This window comes from Callorhinus ursinus, unplaced genomic scaffold, assembly GCF_003265705.2.
Source record: "Callorhinus ursinus isolate GAN/ISIS: 27379988/994484 unplaced genomic scaffold, GSC_fseal_2.0 scaffold62, whole genome shotgun sequence".
Classification (NCBI taxonomy): Eukaryota; Metazoa; Chordata; class Mammalia; order Carnivora; family Otariidae; genus Callorhinus; species Callorhinus ursinus.
The window spans coordinates 2,910,439-2,933,153 of record NW_027397124.1 but is presented as its reverse complement, the minus strand read 5'-3'; the positions used below and the strand labels follow the sequence as shown (position 1 = coordinate 2,933,153).

The following is a 22,715-nucleotide window of genomic DNA, read 5'->3' as shown; positions in this document are numbered from 1 at the left end:
TCTAGTCATATGTAAAGGTGACACTCTAATGATCAGCGGCAGTAACACCAGACCAGAGGGACTTTTTTTTTTTTAGACTTCGCTTAGGCACCAGAGGTCTAGTGCATGCAGGTTCAGCGTGCAATACAAACAGGGATGGCAAAGTGACACCACCATCCCCCTCTTCCTGCAGAGGGAAAGGCTCTCTCTCTCTCAGAGACACAATGGCACTAGTTAAGCAGAAGCTCACTTATTGACGTAATGAATATGCACTGAATCCTATGATTTGCCAGGCCACGTGCTCAGTTATGCAGGATTAAACCAGACATGGTGGTGTCTTCTTTCGTGGGCCCTACAGAGGTGAGAGAGCTTAGAAGGCAGGATTTAGGCAGGTAAGTGAACAGGTACACAGAATCATGGAACGTCAAAACTAGAAAGGACCTCAGAAACCATCTAAATCATCTAAACCAGAGCTTTTTAAGAATTTTCTAAAAAACTGCGAACTACTATTAACATTAAAATTTACAGACAACCACAATGTATTAAAAGTAACTTTCAAAAAAAAAAAACAAACCCCAAGTGCTAAGGCAATAGAGGGGTGACAGCAGGGTGAGGGGTGGAGCTGGTGGCTTTGCAGAGGCCCAGCTGCTCAGCCTCCCCCTGACTTCTGGACTCCCCCAAAACCACTGAGGCTCCCCTCCTGACCAGAGGTCACAATATACAACGTTGAGAATCAATGATCCAGTTGTCCAAATCTTCAGTTAACAATGAGGAACTTAAAGCTCAGGAGTTTTAAGTAGCTTGATCAGAATCCCAAATTCATCAGAAGAACGTGGACCAGGATGCGAGTCGCCTGATCCCAGTTCAGTGCCCACTCCACTCCACTAATGCAATCTCAACTCGGACTGCAAAAGTGTGAAACGTACAAAAACGCTGTTTTTCTTTTGTATCCTGAGTTCAACAGACTGGTCTGGGGGAAAAAATTATAAAATCAGGACTTCTGGAAAACACAGCACTCTGTGGTTGTAGATGCACATGTCACAAGTCTTTCCCATCTCTTCCAGAACTTCCTCTTTGGTTTACAAAGTGTAATTTGTCTAATTGCTTATTTTTTGTCTCAATGGCAGCTGAATGAAAAAATTTTAACATAATATACTTAAACCAGTTATTTCAAATTATAAAAGCAAACTAAGTTGATATAGGAACAAATTTAGTTGTCTATCCACACTGCTAAGAAACTCTGAAGGCTGTCCCTATCAGAATTAAAAACATGCCTTGTATTTATATGTATTCCATTCCCTGATGCATTTGAAATGAGTGTTATATGTGAGAAAATTACATTTTATGAGTGAATTTAAATAACATTTTAACGAGAACAAGAAAAAAATTCAAAGGCATCATAAATTGTAGAAGCTTAAAAAAGAACTATTAGGGGCCAAAGTACCACGTCTTATTAAATATACACCCAGGACAGGCAGAAGCAAGATGCTACCATAGTAGGGCTGCACAAGAGATACTGGTTAGACTGGAAAGGAACCACTGATACAGTGGGGAAGAGCTCAGGGGGTTGAAAGCGCGTATGACTCAGGATCTTGGAGCCCAGACTTGGCAGCAAAAATAGGAAATATGTTCTTCATCTGGCAAGAATAGTTGCATACATTTGAAATCACTGGCTGGTTAGAGTGAAAAAGCTCCATCCAGCCTTAGATGGAGAATGAGGTAAAGGGCTGGGAAGGCAGGGGTGGGGTAGAGGAGTGCTCTCCCCAAGTTTTGCTCTGCATGCTACATTATGGCAGAGGTATTGGTCTTCCCAAAAACATTTTATGTGCAACAGGCAAAAACTATATAATTTCACTTTCAGTCTCCTCGAATGTGATTTTTATCTAAAACTTTTCTTCCCCACCACTTTCTTAGGTATTTGTGATAGTAGCAGTTCACCCAAAAGTTAAATTGCAAATAAATTACAATCCACTTCAATTATCTCTGGTCTCTGCCTGAACTTTGAGCGGTAGTATCCCTTCTAACAACAGTCAGATGCATAGAGTCACATTTGAACTTAAAAACTAAAATATAAAGTAGTAATTATGAACAACAGAAGCTAATCAACAGCTTTTACTATTAGGACTCTTTAGTTCTTTCTCTTTTAAAAAAAAATTTTTTTAAAGTACATCATTTATTAGATATAAATATGATCTCATTAAATTAAACACAAGCAAGAAAGATGACAAGAAAGTACACCAAAATGCTAACTGTGGTTCTCTTCCAGCAGTGGAATTTCATTAATTTTTTTTTAATTTTATGTTATGTTAATCACCATATATTACATCATTAGTTTTTGATGTAGTGTTCCATGACTCATTGTTTGGATATAACACCCAGTGCTCCATGCAGAACGTGCCCTCTTTAATACCCATCACCAGGCTAACCCATCCCCCACCCCCCTCCCCTCTGGAACCCTCAGTTTGTTTCTCAGAGTCCATCGTCTCTCATGGTTCGTCTCCCCCTCCAATTCCCCCCACTTCATTTTTCCCCTCCTGCTCTCTTCTTCTTTTTTTTTTTTTTTTTAACATATAATGTCTTATTTGTTTCAGAGGTACAGGTCTGTGCTTCAACAGTCTTACACAATTCACAGCACTCACCATAGCACATGTTGTTGTTTTTTTTTTTCTGACTTTTAAAGCCAATGGAATGGTTATTTTTATGCCATGAGTGTTTAACTATAAAAATAACTCTCTGTTGGGGCACCTGGGTGGCTCAGTTGGTTAAGCGACTGCCTTCGGCTCAGGTCATGATCCTGGAGTCCCAGGATCGAGTCCCACATCGGGCTCCCTGCTCAGCAGGGAGTCTGCTTCTCCCTCTGACCCTCTTCCCTCTCGTGCTCTCTATCTCTCATTCTCTCTCTCTCAAATAAATAAATAAAATCTTTAAAAAAAAAGATAACTCCCTGTAACATCTGAACATATTTATAAATATTACCTTTTTCTCAATATTCTATGGAAAACATACTGCTCACTCATATTAACCTTTGACTTTCAATAATCTTCGCTTAAAGTATTTTGCAATTTTGAAATGTACACATATACAAATATGTTAGCTCAGATCAAGGAAAGCAAGAGTAATTCATAAAAATAAAACAAAAATATGTTTTCAAAAGCATAGATCATTACATATGTTCACTGGAGATATCACATTATAGCCGTGGTTTTCAAACATTTTGATCTCAGGATAACTTTAAATTCCTAAAAATTATTAACGACTCAAAATAATTTTTATGTGGATTATCTCTTACTGAATTGAAACTGAGAAGATCTAAAAATATTACTTTATAAAAAACAAAATTTATGTTAACAGAAATGGTTTTTTTATAAAACGATAATTGTATTTTCCAAAAACAATGAGTGCAAACAATGGCACTGTTTTATATTTTAGCAAATCTCTTCATTATCTGGCTGAAAAGGCAGATTCTTCTACCTCTTCTGCATTCAATCTATTACAATATCAAATGACTTGTTGTCTCTAGAAAACCCAACTTTGTACTTGTGAGAGAAAGGACACAAAGATAAATAACTTCTTATTATTATGAAAAGTTTAGACCTCAATGATCTCTGTGAAGGATAATGGGAACTCTTAGGGTTCCCTGGAACATACTTGAAGAACTGCTGCTCCACAGAGCTGTTCGTAACTTCTGTTCTTTCAGACATTATAAACTTACACGTCTCCATGCCTTCATCATCATCATCTACCGCAGGTTTATCATAAGACTTGTCGATGGCAGCTCTGAAGCTCTCATTGCATCCCCTTCCTCTGATTATCCGCGGCCGTGGGCGGTGGAAAGGAATATCCCCATTCAAAGTCACCTCAGCGACTGCCGTCTGTAGACTCTCTAATGAGCTTGACTTCTTCAGACCCAGGGAAGGTCCTACATCTCTGCTGGGGGAACCTTGGAGATTAACAAAAACGAAATGTTAGTTAGAATTAGTGGTGAATATGATACACCTGAATATCTATGAACTGTGGAAAACATCAGGGACATAAATTATTTGCTCACTGAGTTTTAAAGTGTGGATGGAAATGTTAAAAAATAAAGTAATAGTGACTAATTTTAATTTTTCCCAAATATATATTAAATTTAGTCTGTTTTCTCTATTTTCATTAGGAAAAACTCTTAAGTTATTAGTCTCCACTTTTAGCTCAAGAGATAAAATTTTGGTCAAATCATTTGCTCCAAGTATGTAAATAATCTAAAAGAACCAGAATAAACCAGAAGCTCATTTGAAAAGCAGGGATGATGTGAAGGCTAAGATAAGCAACCAAGAGTAAGCTTTGTAACTTAACTGAAATCATTTATTGACAGTTTCAAATTATTTACAGCAGAAATTAAACTTTCGTCTCAATGAATTCCATGAATTCTCTTCCTCATCACACAGCTCAGTAGGTGAAATGAGCACAAAAGACTACTCGTCACCAAGACAATTAGGGCACCCTGGCACCAGGCAGAAACCAGATTCTGGGAAACATTAATGTTCTCTGGAAAGAGCAATGCAAAATTTGAATAGAAACAAATTACATAAGGGCTGTCACCAGGGAGCAGTAAAGGAGGTGAGACTCAAGAGCTGAACATGAGGACGTATTATCTCCAGGCTGGGGAGTAATAGCTGCTTGAGGAACAAGTAATGAGCAGGAGGAAGAAAACTTAACAATTAACGAAGACAATTTCAGTAGGATGGCAGGGGAGAGTTGGGGGAATGAACAATTTGGCTGTTTCTGGAGGATATAGGGCAGGGGGCCTGAGAGAATACCAGCAGTACCAAGCTTTCGAAGGCAATCAAAATGGATTTCTTTAAGCAAGGCAGACAGCCTCATCCATCACTGCCTGACCCGGCACTCAGAGGTAGATGAAGTTTGCCTCTCGATGACTCAAAGACCAGCTCTATACCACCACTGGGCAACCCAGGTTTTAGAACTAGCTTGTCACTTACACTGTGAAAAAGGTACAAAAAAATGGGAAAGTAGAAGAGAGGAGGTCGTTGATCTGTATATGAGGTCATTGGCCCACGTGTTAATCAATAATTAAGGCATAGCCTTGATATGTTATTACCTAAAAGGCAATAATTATGACATGGGCTTTGCATGGCTCAGGGTAGAAGATAGAATAAAAGTTACACTGAGAGTCAAAACAAGAATTATCTTTTTAAGATCCATTTATATTACATCTTTCACCTGATTTGCACAATGGGGTAGCAGTTTTTAAGTTAGAATAAATGTCAAAAATGTAACATAGGCAGAAAGGCAGACAGATGATTCTAATAAAGAAATAATCCATCAATTATCGTGCTTAGAAGAAAAAGATGATTTACTGAACTTTCTCAGTGCAAGATTGTATATATTTGATTATTTTATGACAAAAATTCCCAAGAAATGTTTCTTTTTAGGATGATCAATCTTACTTTTTCTCTTGATAGCACTATAATTTTTGACAAGTTCATGTTCTAAATACTCGTAAAAGTCATGTCACAGGAAGCAAAATGAATTTTGTTCCAGAACTAAACAAAAAGTAAGAAATCAAGGAATCAAAGAGAACAGGAAAAGATCACTCGTAGGCAGGGACATTTACTTTATATTTCCTAGAATTAGCAAGGGAAAATCTTTTTCTGAATAACTCATGTATATCAATTTTCATAACCTACCAGCTGCATTTGGGTTCTATAAACACTTATCAGGCAAATATTTGGCACTTTTTTGGGAGCATAAAGGACATGCATATGTATATATGTATGTGTGTATATTCATATCTATCTATATTTCTCCAATAAAGATTTCATGCTTCCAGTAAAGATTTTCATAAAAACATCACTTAGGTATATTAAGATTTTCTTTATGAAAAGTTAGCTGAGATTCGACTTAATATACTCACAGCACTAAACATTTTAATAATGAGATCCAGAAATAGCATGAGTATTAATAAGTATATGTCTATATATACATGCATATAAGTATTTATATATATATAAACATATATGTACTAAAATACATAAACAAAGGCAAATCTGGTAAAAAAACAATGATGAAAATATTAATAAGCAATAGATATTTTGTAAGCATAACTTAAGACTTACCTATCTACGCCACCCTCTGAAATTATAACATGGTAGTGTAACATTTTGGCCATGGTGTGTATTGTGTATACAGCGAATTATTGCCTCTATATTTATGTATGGTTGAAAATCCTCATAGTAAAGTTACACAAAAAGTCAAAATTTGTAATTTGTGAACCTATAAGAGGGATCAGCCAACCATGGGCCTAACCTGGAATGTCCAGTTGTTCATATATATTCTATGGCTGTTTTCATGCTACATGAGAATGAAGTAATTGTTACAGGGACTGTTTGGTCTACAAGGTCTACATTATTTACCATCTGGTCCTTTACAGAAAGAGACTTCTAATTTGTAACATGGATATGATACATTTAAGTATGATATTTCACAAAGGAACTTTAACAAAGATTTTGTTAAGTAAAAATGTTAAGATTCCTGAATGAGGGTTTACTGAGAACCCTGCCATGATAAACTTAGCATTTACTAGGGGGTGAAAATTAAAAATGCCTTTCTCTAAAGAAAGTATGGGCAAAAATTAGTCTTACTTACACACACACACACAAATCAGCATCTTTTAATTTTAAAATAATATTCTAAAGCTCTTTATAAATCAGGTCATTAGGATACTTTGCTTATTTTTTATATTCAAAGATCAAACTGTTAGAAACCCAATTCTCTTCTTATTCTCTCTTTTCTTTCACAAAGAAAATTTACCCCCAAATATCAAAAAGGATCCTTAAATCCAGAAATAAAGGGGAAAATTGTAATCATACTATTTTTCCCTAGGCCTATTTTTCTACTACCTACTAATACCTCTCTTGCCAAAAAAAAGTAGAGGATGTCTTTTGCAAGGGCGAAGGGAAATGGAATTCAATTTTCATTACGAAAGGCTTATGGCTAGACAGATGATCTGTGCTGAAATGCCACTGCGGCTCTACCAAAAACCTTTGGACTGACCCGTAAACTCATGATCATCTTAGCAATTCAAGTGAACTGAAGAAAGAAAAATAACTGAAAATCTGTTCACTGCCCAATATTTCAGGGTGGAAAGGATCTAGTTTAGACATTTTATTCATGTAGATTTAAAACCAATAGACCAAAAAAAAAAAAAAAAAAGGTACTGTGGTGTCTATTTAATAATTTTGTGTCCCAAGGTTTTCTAGTTTACTTTGGTAGGATCGATGGCACATAGTGGGGGAAATAAAAGAAAAAAGGAAAACTTTCTTTTTTTTTTTATCTAGGATCCAACATTTTAAAACACAATAAAAGCACAAGATTGAATTAGATTATAAAATCTGCCTTCTCTCGATGAAAGTTATTTTATGTGTTCAATTAAACTCTGAATATCATCACTATTTTTTTAATTGCACTAAGATTACCTCTTTTCCTTTCGGTAAAAGTGAGTTGGTCAAATTAAAAATTTTTCTGACTCTACCTGACTGGCATAGTATATGAAGTCATGTTCTTTAACCTGAGCAGTTTGAGTTGGTTTTCATGAACATTAACTTGGACAAGGCTTACTTCTTTAAAAGTATTGAATACTATTAACTCCAAAACTAATTACTAATTTACATATATGAACTATCAAGTAGTTTTTCTTTAGCCCTGTTTCAGAATTTCAGTGAATTTCATGTTTGATCAGAGAAATAACAACATAATAATGGCTGAAGCTATACTTAATCGCCTTCCACTATGGTTAATCTTACGATTTATTGGATGTAAATTTTATAATCTATCTTTTACTCTACAGAATGTGAAAACTCCAACCATGTCCACAATAATCTTTACATATGTATATGGATACACATACACAGGCTAAAACTAATTACTACTGCAGGTTAAAGAGGTGAATTGAAGCTAATTAGTGCTAAGTGATGTGACTACATCATACTGGATCTAGAATAATTAGAACACTATTCCAAACTTATAATAATAAATCATAAATGTGCCATTGTACAAAGCACATTACTTTAATTACACATGAAGACTTTCCTGTGATTATTTTCATAAAATAACATAAAAAGTAAATTCTAACGTAATGAAAACCCAGTTCAATATAATCTATTGACGCTACATAAGAATCTAGGCAGCATTTTAGAAGTAAGCCCTAATGAGTTAAAAAAAAAATAAAACTTTAAAATAGGTTCACAAAGCCAAGACAAGGAGGCTGTGTACATTATATAGTCTAACTCAATGTTAGACAACTATGAGCTAATTCTTGCATCTGAAGAACTACAGTTTTCTGAGCATCTAAAGATAGCAACAGTGAACACTGTCCTTCAGTGAAAACTATTTATATTTATGCTATTATCCTTCAAATCAAAATCACCACTTTGAGGATCATTGTTTGGACATCAAGCCAGGCATCTAATAAATGACTTAGACACTTAAAGCTCTACTAGAAGAGATCCTGTTTTCAAGATTTTGATTTTTATTTAATTGCGACAAAACATTCCTACACAAATGCTATTAAAATCTAGATTGTTGGGCACCTGGGTGGCTCAGATGGTTAAGCGTCTGCCTTCGGCTCGGGTCATGATCCCAGGGTCCTGGGATCAAGTCCCACATCGGGCTCCCTGCTCCTTGGGAGCCTGCTTCTCCCTCTGCTTCTCTCTCTCTCTCTTTCTCTCCCTCTCTCTCTCTCCTCCTGTCTCTCATGAATAAATAAATAAAATCTTTAAAGAAAGAAAAGAAAAAATGAGTTTAAAAAAAAATCTACATTGTTTTAGCATTTTTGAAACACTAAGTTCTATTTGCACTTAGTATGTACTACACTGATGAATTCCCTCTAACAGAAAATTTTTCTTTTCTTGCACAATTTGATTTCCTACAATGAAAACATCCATGCAAGACTGGAATATTTATGTTTACATGCAATATGATTGGCAGTTCTATAATTATTATCAGCTCCTTGGACCATAGTTTCTATGGCAACAGTCTAACTGTCCATTCTTACCTGCTTTCTGGTCATCCACTGTATTGAGTTTAGTCTCGTCAGCTACTGTTAAAAGGTAAATGTATACTGGTTAGCGCAGTTAGTTCCCACAGCCCAACATGCTTCAACCATTCCCGGATCTTTTCAGTTAGGTGATCATTCTTAGGTAATATTTCATGCAAATAATATGAAACATCAAGCAAACATTCATAATCAAAAAAAGGGGGGAAAAGCAGTGTCTCCATGCAAAATGCCAGTCATTTCATTTCACAGACACGTGTGTTATTTTTAAGTTAGCATATCATAATTAGCCAAGGCAATGCATCGCCAAATTTTTCTTTTATGCATGTGATAAATTAATACTTTTAGTCTTGAAGTACAAACAGCCACCAGAGAACAGCATAAATAAGTTACAGTTGATTAACAAAGGTTTTGTAAATCATCTGATCAGTTTATAGATATAATTAATTATTTTACTTTTTTGTTTGCTTGCTTTTTGGTGGATTTTGATTTAAAAAGAGACACTACCTGATTGGTGTTTGAACAACTATGATTATTTTTCTCCTCCCATTTGCTTCCAAATACTTTCTACAACAAATATTCTCTCAAATTATTACTTCAATTACATGCCTTAATTATCAACACATAAGAGTATCTATTAAGTAAACCTTAAAGAATAGCAGAGAAAGATATCATGAAGTAACCAAATTCTACACATGGATTGAGATAATGGTTTCTCTCCAAAACTTCTCCTTCTAGTTCAAGAATCCCACAGCCAACCAAATTCTATTTCAAAAAATTGGTTTTAAACAGCCAAAATTTAAAACATTTCATCTTTTCAAATAAAGATGCAGGAATATAGCATGATATGCATGTGTTTGTTTCTTTTATCATCAGGAAACATATATATTAACATACTGCATATTATGTAAACATGCCACTTATGAGAAATATGGTTATCTCAAACTCAAAGAAAAACTAATTTTTGCCAAATTGTCACATTTCACATTTATTTTCTCTATTGCTTAAAGTAAACAGACATGTGTTTGGGACTATCAATTTTAATCTGAAAGCATCTAAACCTTATTTAGATAAAGATTCATGGAGATTGTACTCACTACCTAAATCCATGCTTTTTGATTTTCGCGTTTTAACGAAATCCAATTGACTGGCATCTGAAAATTGCTTTGTGCGTTTTTCTGACATACTCTGGCGTCCAAATCCTTCTCGTTGAAAAGCAAGAACTGGATCAACATCTGGACTCAAAGAGCTGTTGTGAAGAGAAAGAAAAACATAAAAATATTTACTATAAATAGAGGACATCCAACTTTAGGAAAGATCATATATGCCTGTGTGTATGAAGGTATGCATATGTGTATTCCTCAGAAATGCTGAAACACAAATACAGTCCATTAAAAAAATCTGTGGCTGAATAAGAAGTGATGGGAAAATACAAAACTGATTTACATTTAGAGTAATTCTTTCTCCATGCGAGTTCTCTCCTCCTCTATTTCCTTCTGTTTTCTCACTGTTCTCCTATACATCATTATTTCTAAGTGATTATAGAAAATAAAGCTGATGGGGGTGGTGGGGTGGCTCAGGCAGTTAGGCATCCGACTCTTGGTTTCGGCTCAGGTCATGATCTCACGGTCATGAGATCAAGCCCTGCCTGGGGCTCTGTGCTCAGCAGGGAATCTGCTTGTCCTTCTTACTCTGCCCCCTCACCCCTACCCCCCACTCACATGGGCTCTATCTAAAATAAATAAAATAAAATCTTTTTTAAAAAATAAGGCTGATGTCTTTTAGACATTAGGAGGATTGAATATTTGAGGAAAACTTTCATATATGAATACAAATATTGGCAGCAAACAAGTGACTATATGAATTGCAATCAAATAGAAGTTTGAAAAAAGAACATGTCTGGTCTTCTTATATATCCTTTATCCTGTGTTTCAGAAAAGAAGAAAAAACACCATTGTGGCATTCAGTTTCATGAGAATATAGTTTCTCATCAATATTTATTCAACTGAGAAGAAACCAACTCAACACATCTTCATTAGTACCTATTCTGATTAATGTGTCGTGCTGGGGACCAAAGTTAAAAAAATAAAAACAAAAAGATCTCTGTTCTCTGCAAACTCCTAAGAAAAAATACTACACCAGAACCACCAAGCCAATGCTGTGGATGCAGAGATGGGGGAATGATCGGTATCAGGGGGAGGCAGGAATAGCATGACTAAGCCCGGATAACATTTTATTTCAGTGACACCAACACAGTAGTTCAAGCAGAGATGATGAAGCCCATGGCAAATCATTGGTAACAGGATATAGCTGGAAGAGTTTTCCAAGTGGACGTGGCAAGGGATGACACAGAACCACTCCTATTTGTAAAAATCTGTGAACACTTTGAAAAGTACTACTAAGTGTTCTGAGCACAGTTCATACAGTAAGAATGGTTGTTCTGTGCTCTGGGCACACTGAGTAAATATATTGCTCTCCTGTATCAGTACCTAGCCACCTTCCCTATCTGGCCAGGTAGGAGAAAATGCCTCCACAGCGAACTAAACATACTAGGAAGTGAGGGACTGCTTCCACCACGTCAGCTGAGTTTATGATAGCCTTCCTTATGCTTCCGATGGAAGCAAACTTCTCTACCCTTTATGGCCGTAGATAATTACCATCCATACTGGTAAAGGAGAGTGATCTGGTTTGGATATCCATCAAAAATGTAGCTGCAGTTTACTGTGCATGAAATGATAGCTGGCTTTGGAGAAGAGCTAAAGCAAAAACTGTAAAAAGAAAGACATCAAGGGAAATGCTTCGCCCTCAGGTTAAGTCACCTGAAATGTGTCAGGCGCACGTGTATTAATATGCTCTATAAACAGAATAGCGGCCTCACCTGTCTGACAAGGCCAGTAAGAGAATTCAAGGACATAATGTGAAAGCGCTTTGTAACTGTAAACCACCATACAAAGTTATTATCACCCCACAAAGACTGTCTATCTCAAATAATCAACATAATACAAATTATGATAACAGAAATAGGGTCCTTAAAAACCACACAGGGGAAGTGCACAATCCTTCCCAATCTTTTCCACCAAGTACAGAGCAGGGCCCCTAGGATGAGACTAGGTAGGTGCCCATGACTCCAAATTTAAGGAAGCACTCACTCTCATGGTCATGCAAGTTCAGGGTGCACACCTGAGAGTGACTCCTTCCTTATATTTTGTATCCTGGGCATCAGCTTGCCTCCCCCTGTCCTGGTCCCAGTACTGAGAAAAGAGAAGCTGTATCCCACGGGCACTGGGAATTCAGCCCAGAGCAAGAAGAACTTTATTTGGTAAAACTCTATGTTATGTCCTAATAAATGTTCTTTTCTCTGCATTCTATATTAAATCTTTTCATTTTTAATACACCATATTTTTTTCTGTAAAACTTTGAATACATTTTTGAAACCCTCGGGGCCCCTTCACATACTACTATGCTTGCATACCATGTATATATGTATGTATGTATGCATGTATTTATAACTATAGCCTATATTATATAATTACATACTGCTTATACATATTTCTTAATTTTTTTGTTTTTAAAAATTTTGTTATGTTATGTTAGTCACCATACATTACATCATTAGGTTTTGATGAAGTGTTCCATGATTCATTGTTTGCGTATAACACCCAGTGTTCCATTCAGTACATGCCCTCTTTAATACCCATCACCAGGCTAACCCATCTCCCCACTCCCCTCCGCTCCAGAACGCTCAGTTTGTTTCTGAGTCCATAGTCTCTCATGGTTCGCCTCCTCCTCCAATTCCCCCCCCAATATTTCTTAAATTTATATATGCTTGCATATCATCTTTATGTAGTAGTATTCAGATTCTACTATGCTTACTATATATGCTTGTAATTTCCACATATACCAATTGGAAAAGACAGACCTAGAAATGAAAACTAAAAACCCATTTGATAAGAACTATGACCCAATTTTGCAACAGCAAACTCTAAATTATATATTTTCAATAAGAATAATAATAAAACCTGACCTCTTCAATCATTCTGCTCATGAAATACATTTTTAATAGAAATTATTGATAAGAGCCTTTCCAAAGAAATATAAATTGTTGGTGCCAATGTTATTCGAAAACGACATATTGGCATATCTTTTACACATATCTTTGGAATTATGTTGCTACTAAGATTAGAATCTGCTGTTTTACCTTGTTTCTCCTTAAAAACATCGCTAATGTTCCCTAAATCAATTAACGGATTGAAAAAAGTACATTCTATTCGTTAACAAAAGTTCAGCCATTTGACATATTTACCTTCCACAATTGTGCAGTGAACTGTGAACATGCACAATTCAAAATGTCAAATGAGTTTGTGAGCTAATAAGTCTTAAAGTAACTAAATATTCTTAAACCATGACATAATTAATTCTTCCCTATCAATATGCCCATTAAACTAATTTCAGACACAGTAAACAGGACACTAGAATACTTAGCAAGTTCGAGTGCAAAACTGACAGCTGATTCTTTAAAGGATGTAACCATACCCTGACCCCCAATGTTATTAAAATTCCAGTTATTAATCCTGTCTTATTGCCCTTTTGTTTTCATAACATTTTCATCAAAGATTAGGGAGATACTGTCAGGCTGGAAAAGCTCACATTTCCTGCTGTGATTCCCAACAGCTGCCTTTCTTATTTGGATAACCCTTCATTCATATTCTTTTCCTTGCTCCACATTCCCCATGGCAAAATCACGCAAGTCCTCCCCATTTTATCAATGCCCTTAGGGAAATTAATGCCACCATCTATTCCTGCTAGCTACTTATTTATTTTCACCAATACAGTGCTTCAGAAGTCCCCAAACAGATCTATTCCCATGGCCACCTTCACAATCCTCATCACGGTGGAGATTCAAAGGCTTTTGTCCCCAAGTTGAATACTGCCAATATCTAATCCTTACTTTCCCTGTTGTTGCTTTCACTCTCAGAGACATAAACTGCAGCAGTGAATGCAGCAGGATCTGCAGATTTCAAATAGGATTTTACTTTATATTATAGTTTCCCCTTCTATGTTGAGCCAAAAACCTCATTCACAGATATGCTATTAATCATGCAGGCTGGAGTGTAGCTCTTTTTTAAACCCTGTGGTTTCAGTAAGAGAATTTTTAAAAAAAAGAAAGACAAGACAGAGACAGACTTTTCAAGGATCCAAATTAACAGGTGAGACTATTCCAAGAGATCTGGAGAATTCCCAGTTACACGTGCTGGATGTTTGTGTGTTTTGTAAGGAGCTGAGTAGGAGGGTTGGGGAGAGGGCGACTTTGCTAAGATCACCACTAAAATGTTAACACAAATCAATGTCGGGCCTCCAGACTCCTCCGATCTAATAGCAATTTTTGACACAAGTCTGGGTAAGAGTAGAAAAGAGAAACGGGTAGGTGGTGAAGGAACAATGCTGTAACATTTAAATACCATTTTGTTGATGTATTCACGGAACACCCCCAGAGAAAGGGCAATAAGAAAATTCTGGTATAATGCTTCATGTGGCTTATGTTAATTATCACTACAACCTCACAAGGTCATCCCTGGGAGGGACTTGCCTTTTGGCTTGTGGATGTGCATAATTACGAGGCATGCAAATTAAGGCACACATCCACACTCATGGACCATGCATTGGCTCAATAATATCAAATGCTTTCTTCTGTTTTGGAAGATACTGGAGAAAGAAACAGCATTAGGCTGCCTCAAAAGTCACAATGTTAGAAGCAAGCGGGAAGCACTTAAAATGGCAGGGTTACAGCACTCTAAAAAAAAAAAACAAGCAAACCTTTACAAAAGCCTCCTCCCACTCCCAGAGCATAGCACCTATTAATTTGACCAGAGTCATCTAATTGTCACAAACTTTCAGTCACCTCTGAGATTTGCTTAGAACTGATTCAACAACAACAACAAAAAAAACAATTCATCAAATTAAAACAGATCTAAAATAACCAACAGCGGAACTTCACAAATGAGTAGGTCTTTTTTGGTGAGTAGTAGTTCTGTTGTAGACTTGGCTGAGTTAATAAGTACAGCCCTGGACATGCTAAAACAATGGGGCAAGTTTATGGGGTGGAGGGGAATCTTTTATTAAAAGAGTGATAATTAAGAGTATTAAGACCATGAAAACAGAACACGGCCATAAAACAAAACTGATTAACTGTGCTTAATGACAGACCATTTCAGCATAAAATGAAGGTGATTGCAATTAAGTAATGGTTCCCAAGGCTGGAGTGCAATCTTACCAGTCTGCTGAATCACTGATTGCAGACTTTGCCCACGTGCCAGCATCCGTTGTCACAAAGCCCACATCATCGTGGGAGCTGGAAGATGACTGGTCAGACAGATGTGGAGGGAGCACCGGCAGCCTGTCATCTTCTATAATGACAGTGTCATCTTGGGGCATGTTCACCGTGGGGGACAGCTGGTATTTACCTGGCCAATGGAAAAAAAAGGAAGAGAAATTCTAGATATCGATCTAAGGGCTATGCGTACGAATGGCAACACATTACAACATTAGAAAAACTCTAAATTTCCAAACATCTGCTCAACCTGGTGGAACAAAATAGAATGAAGGAAATTTATTTTTTCACAAATAAATGGCCAGTGGAGGCCTAGAGTCTGTTCCCTTCTCTGACTTGGTGGCTCTGTAGCTCTTGGCACAGTGTTCAATTTCACTGGATTCAGGTTTCATAAAGCCACAGATGATCTCCAGAACGTCTTCTAATGTGAAAATGCTACACAGATTCTAAGTTGTGAAAGTCCTTTGGAAAATTTTACCAGGAAATTTATAGGGAAGCCCTGCAGACTTAGATCAATCATTCACCTACTCATTCGCTGGGCACATACCGCATAGCAAGGATGTAAGAAAGACTTAAATCTCTGCCCCCAAACAGCTCACACCCTAGAGAAACAGACATACAAACACTGATAACTGACTGGTGGCGTGAAGGACGTGCTAAAAAGACTGTGGCCTTCACCTGGGTGGCTGGAGGCAGAGTACACCGGGGATCCTCACCAAAGTTAACCTCACAGTTGGGCTTTGAATGATGAATATGATCTTTTCTGCTAGGAGAAATGATGACATTGGTTTTACACAATGGCAACAACATCATTAAATTCATGATGGAGAAACGCTCCCGGTACATTCAGGTGACACTTCAAAGATGAGTATATGCAGAATCGAGGCCTCATGGGGAGATGGCAGAGTGATCTTAAAAAAACAGGATCTAACTGCCCAAAGATTTTCAGGCTAAGACAGTGGGGTCTGTACATTTTTATTTATTCAATTCGGATATAATGTTCTTGGTAAGGAAAGACTCACAACTGTCTATACTGATGAGTTGCTTTTGGGGAAATCTGCTCAGGTGCATGGATCAGCATGACAGACGTTTATATTTCTTGGGACAAAATTACAATTCAAGCCCTGAACTCTTAAAGATAAAGCTGGGGTCCAAATGATGCCATCTTCCTCCCGAAAACATCCATACTTCTTCTGGCTTCCTCCTCAAATCTTGTGCCACACTTCTGAGTTAAGACCTCACTGGACAAGGCGTTGGTCCAAGTGGATACATCAAGAGAGTCCATACTCACAAAAACACACATCAGGATATGATGGAGGCCCACTGGCCTGGCTCTCCCAACAGAGCAAGAATTGACAATTTCCCCATCACCTTACAGCGGGATGGGAAAAGTCTCATTTTAAGTCCAATATTCAAATCTGGTAAGCCAGCTCTACTGGCTCCAACCCAAATAAAACGGATCGCTGTCCTTTCCCCATACTAGCACCATTTTACACTTTACACAGGGTGCTCTTTTCCTTTATTATAAACCACTTTTTAAAATAGCACCACAGCAACATGTGGAGAGATTTTAACATTTTAACATCAGGCTTAAGATCTAATTTTTAAAATAAACATTCATAAGAATGTGCAAATGATGACTTTTTGTTTTAACACGGTTTTGGCAATTATGGGATGGCATATATAGGCTTGAAGGATTTTTAAAATACATATTATTCTAGACACTCAACAAAGGGACAAAAATTAAGTTGTTGATATGTATCTTTTCAGGACAACCCACAAAAGAAGGCATGCTAGAAGTTTCAAATGCGTTGATTATTTAGCACCAACTACTTTATTATAGAAATACTGTATGTTCACTGAAACATTAACACAGCATTTTATCAAGAAAAACACTCTATTTTGATTTGAAATGCATTCATTTTGACAAACTGTGAAAACTAGCAACTTTTTATAAATGCTCATGATTATAAAGCACATCAAATTTAACTTGTTTCCCTCTCCTGAATTCAAATTATTTATTTACTACTACTTGAGTTTTAGTAAAGACAGAAATCTGTCTAAAAAATTACCATTCATAAATAAGGTTGGACATCCTAGCACTATCACCAAAAGAAATATTTCCTTCTCAAGACATACTTTTTTGCCCAAAAAGTGTACAGAATGACAAAACCAGAGTTATCCCTGACAGCTCACCACTGACAAAGCACGTGTCATAGCATTAAATGCCAAGTCCTCACAAAGGCAAAATTTACTGGAAGGAAAAATTACAATATAATTATAGTGTACTCGCTTTTCAACACAAAAACTAAAACTCTTGCGTTTATACAATATATTCTGAGAGACAGCCTAATAAGCAATATGGAACACTGAATGGTTCTTCATATGACAATCCTTTTTTTATAATATGCTGTGTTGAGTAGAAATATTGTACCTTAAGTGATCCAAAATTTTATACATAAATGGTAAGAAATTTTCCTAATAATAAGAAAACAATTTAGCTTTTTCCTCTCACAAATGATTCTAGGGGCTAATATTTCAAAAGATGTGAGAATTCACATTTTTCTTCAGCTTCCCAACTTCTTGACATGCTCGCCAAGAATTACAGTTTTCGAATCTGGATGCAGGAATATATTGGGAGCAATGGACAACTAAATTATCTCACTCCATGTTCTACCAAACTCCACCTAGACAATACCTCTTAATGATACCTGGGCACATCATAAACGTGAAACCTTCCAAGGGTGACCTGAGAAGCCTTTGATCTGTTTTTTGATGGATAAATATATTTCTCCTTCCTCAACCTAGTTAACCGACAAACTACAAACTGAAATTTAAACCAGTCAATATCTTACAGAGGAGTGAAACAATGAGATACGAAATGATTGTTTACTAAACATTTATTCATTGGTACATTTACATAGAAGGCAATACCATTCATGACACTAGAAACAGATGAAAACTTTTCCAGTGATTTGACTCACAATAAAAACATTAATGTTCCATTTCTCAATGTTGAATTTCTAACAAGATAAAAATATGCTGAGCATAATTATTTTTTAAACTCACCACAAATGTATGAATATAAGAACTACTGAGGTTAATCTCTAAAACGAATACACCAGATTTTGGTCTTGCTTTAAACAGAAAATTTCTTCAGATTAAAATTTGGAAAAAAATTAAGGTTCCATGTTCCCAAATGTCAACTTCTGATGTATTTTAGTGAACGTGTTGGTTAAATTAACCATGCCTATTATTGTTTTATGATTATTATAGTTAAGACAGTCCAGCAATTTAGGATTTTTTTTTTTTTAAGTCTTTTAACATGAAGAAATCCTAGGTAGGCTCTCTAGAGATTTCTTTTTGATGAATATCCAGGATTAAAATTCATGATTAGTGGCAGGTAGGCCCATACAGAAGACATCTGGAGAAATCTTGTCTTGGTCCCAACTCTGGATGACCTGACCAAAAACTAGGGAGACCGATCCAGGTTGAAGTAATGTGGGACTCATGACTCGGGAAAATACACATCCTAACTGGTCCAGGAACACAGAAATCTTGTGGCTTCCGACTCGTCACTGGAATTTCTCTGGTTCCTAATTCCTCTGAACAGAAGATAATTCAGCTGGAGTAGATGATTTCTAAGACTGTTTTCAGAGATGAGCTTTTTGGATTTTTAGAACACAGTGACCGCCAAAAAGGAACAGATTCTGGTGACTGTCTAATGCCTTTTGCTTAAAGATTCAGATAAACTGATGTTAATAAAGAATGGACGTGACTAATCCTTATTGTGTGGTCTCAGTATGCCCTAGAGAGGGGCTACTTTTAGAAACAAGAAATATCCAAAAACAACATAAAACAAAAAATCACCAAGGGATCTTGTGACAATGTTCCTTTATCTGTTAAGTGGGAGAGTGCGGCTAATGACCCCTGACATCCTGCCAAGTCTTACATCTTTTCTTTTGATTTATTTTTTTTTTAGAAGCTTCTCTCCTGAGATATGTTCCCATAGAAATGAGTTAGAAAGCCCCAAAGCTCCTTTTGGTCTAGAGTCTCACATGAGGGTTTTTCTAGGTGAAAATTCATCCTGTTTGCATACAATTAGTCATTTCTTAAAGTAATCAGCTGTAATTTCAATACAAAGCTCTATTTGAATCAGAGCAGATCATAAAGTAAATACCATCACCTCCACTAGTGTCTACGTAAGAGTTATTCTAAATATATAGAAGACAATCAGCAACCAAACAAGATCTACCTGAGAGATTTCCACGTACCTAGATACTGTGCAAATCAATAAATACTAGTGCTACTGATTTAGGTTAACAGTAATTCAGTGCGCTACTATCTTATATTTGGTACCCTGTATTTTGTTTTAAGCTAACATTCTTTGCAGGACTTCGAACTTTAAGTGGGAACTGACCTAGCAAACCATTTGTTTCTGAGGGCCACGAATAATGGAATACGGACTGATGAAGACTGAGTTCTCAAATTTGTAAAACTCAAGACAGATCAGGTTAAGCATATGCATTTCTCAGGGTAAAACTATAAAAGATCCCTAGTTTCCAGTAGAATATGTAAAAAACTATGTTAAGAAAATACCCAAATCGTTCAACATTAACTTGGCCTACCAACAAAGGGTAAAGAGTCTTTCACCCCCGACCCAAAAGGGCACGCACAGTACATCACAAAGCACACAGCTGGGAGGGAAGCTGCTGCCCCGGGGAAAGCATCTGGAGCCTTAAAAGTCCATTACATCTCTAGAGAAGGGAAGGGAAAACAACAGTAATGCAAATGGAAGTGGACTAACGAAGCCACAGCTAACAAAATCAGGGTAACAGACTATGAAGAAAATGAAGGAGTCCTCAACCCATTATATACAGCACTTCAAAAGGTCACTAGGTGAATTTTGGGGTTTTTTGGTTTTTTAGTTTTAGTTTTTCAGCCTTCCTCTGAAGCATCAGGGATTGGAGGCAGGACGCAGGTTACAGGAACTGGTGGACCAATGGTCTGATTCAGTATGGCAAGTCCTATGTTCCTATAATAAAGGGGAAATTACAGCATATCACTTTGTATGCACACAGATCCAGGGACACATGCACGCTCTTTCTCTCTCAAGGGGTATGAATTTTCATTAATGAAAAAAGTATAACAAAGATAAAGTTTTACACCAAAACCAAGAAAGTATGGAAAATGCAACGGCAGTGAAGAGAATGATCATTAAGAAGCAAAGATTAGTGTGGTGATCTCTGTGCACTGTGTGGCATCTGACAGGTACACAGTGGTTTTAGCATCCTTCCCCTACTTCCATTTATGCCAAGCAGGCAAAAAAGAAAACTATTGACAAAGTAAAACCAGAGGGCTGGCAGGTCTAAGTCCTATGTGCAACAAAATAAGGAATTGAGAATTTAGCAACTTCTCCAAACTAGAAAGCTAGAAGGACCAAAGGAAGACCAGAAAATTCTACTAGTCATGTTTATGTGTTTTTCCTGTCATGCCCAGGAGAGAGTTCTTTGTAGGTAGAGATTGTGTCTCACTCATTTTTGTATCTACAGCAAAAGTGTGTACACAAACGTCTTGTCAATAGTAGGCTTTCCATAAATGTCCACTGGCGAATGAAATAAATCCTTGTTCCAATGAAGCTTCATAATGGAAACTTGAATTGCATTAAATCTTCATTAAATGTTTCAAAATGGCATTAAATTTAGGGTTTTATTTTCGAGTCTTGTGAAACACACCAGCAATAAAAGTGTTTTATGTCAGGTGCTATTTTAATCGAAACAGCTGCTTATATTTTAAATTTGAAAACTCTCACAAGTTAATCCCAAGATGAGCAACTCAGTAAATCCAACCACTCCTGTGGCAAAGCAAGTCTTTATTAACTGGATCTGTTAGGAAAGAGCTGCACTTCTGCTGAGCAAGTGCTAATAACCTCAGTACCCACTGGGGGCCGAGCAGACAGTATGGTGCCGAATCCAAACAAAGGATGCAAAACACTAGCTTCCAGACTTTAAAATCAGGGCTTTGACAAAGTAGAGATGCAACTTAAAAACAGTAACATCCTATTAAGTACAAGCCAAATAAATGTGAGTATTTCATCTACGTACAAACATGTACAGCTGCATCTGTTCCTCTCCCTGTAAAAAAGGTGCTGCTGTGAAAGATACGTGACTTTGAATCCTCATCATAAACCACTAAATTCTGACTTTCCTAAAACATGGCTTCACTTCTACTCTCAAACGAACTAAACACATCTTGATCGCTGAACATATTTCCATGTGACCCCTTCCTTTTCTGCCCCCCCAACATGTTACAGGATCTAAAATTCACTTAACAAAATCAATGTATTGATTCAATCTCTTCACTATTAACACTTCCTGGATGATAATAATGAACTTGCTCTTTTTCCTCTTGAAAACACGGGCCTCCCTTACATTAATATTACATTAATAACCTCCCAGTGAACCGGGAAAGCATAAAAATAAGATGTGATAAACAGAGTTTTACCTGACTCACCCATTATCCTGCTGAGGGCAGCATTTCTCGTGGGTGATTCATCAAGCCCCTCAATCCCACTGTACAGGGAATGGGAGATTCTTCGTTCTCGATCATCCAATACCGTTTCAATGGGCAGCTCAGGTCCAGAGGGGCTCCCAGGTGACTTCAGCTACAGAGAAAAGGGGGCAAGGGAAAATCAGTACTGGAGGCCCATTAGCAACATGGGGGAATTATAACAACTTGCCCAAGGCCTGCATCCAACTGGGTACCAAATGAACTAGAACTTTTCACCCTGTACCAAAATAATTTGTGATGACAGCTCTGCCTAATGACCAACTTTCTCTGCCACTTTACACTGTGCCTCCCATGAAGTTCTGTCAGACTGCAACCATTGGAGGAAAAATATGTATATTAAAAGCTTTTTTTTTAAACTTATTTTGCTGCTTATTTTTTCAATTTGACTGTTAGTATCTGTTGAAGTCAATTAAATTATGCTTTAATTCGGAATTCTTCATGAGATGTTGCTCTGCACAAAGCGTGCTTTATCAGAATTGAAGCTGGAACTAAGCTATACTTTTTATATCTATAATAGGTAAATACACCTAACAATTAGCACTCATCTCCATGTGTGCTGATAGAATTACTACCTACTCTACAAGACCTAAAGATCACTTGTGAGCTCAGGTGTCTCGAGCAATTCACTAAGCCTACATTTCTTCTGCTAGAAATTAGTTAAGAAGTCATTCTATTCTCTTACTATAATCTTAAATATAAGATAGGGAGTACCTGAAAAAACCACTTTAATGGTATATAAACAATACAGAACTAGGGACCAAATAGTATAATGAAGCAAAGATGTGT

At 36.8% G+C, this 22,715-nt stretch overlaps 1 protein-coding gene across 10 annotated transcripts in view; it reads right to left on the bottom strand.

Moving 5' to 3' along the window:
- PARD3 (par-3 family cell polarity regulator) overlaps positions 1–22,715 on the bottom strand; it is a 644,288-nt gene that overhangs the window by 204,712 nt on the left and 416,861 nt on the right. For 3 of the 10 annotated variants that reach the window (XM_073885517.1, XM_073885521.1, XM_073885520.1), the window contains 5 exons: positions 21,864–22,023; positions 15,303–15,492; positions 10,129–10,280; positions 9,032–9,076; positions 3,692–3,919 (listed from right to left, as the gene is read on the bottom strand). In XM_073885517.1, the coding sequence (XP_073741618.1) occupies positions 3,692–3,919; positions 9,032–9,076; positions 10,129–10,280; positions 15,303–15,492; positions 21,864–22,023 (775 nt within the window). The remainder of the gene's footprint in view (positions 1–3,691; positions 3,920–9,031; positions 9,077–10,128; positions 10,281–15,302; positions 15,493–21,863; positions 22,024–22,715) is intronic. The other 7 variants (XM_073885518.1, XM_073885519.1, XM_073885524.1 and 4 more) reach the window with 3 other exon arrangements.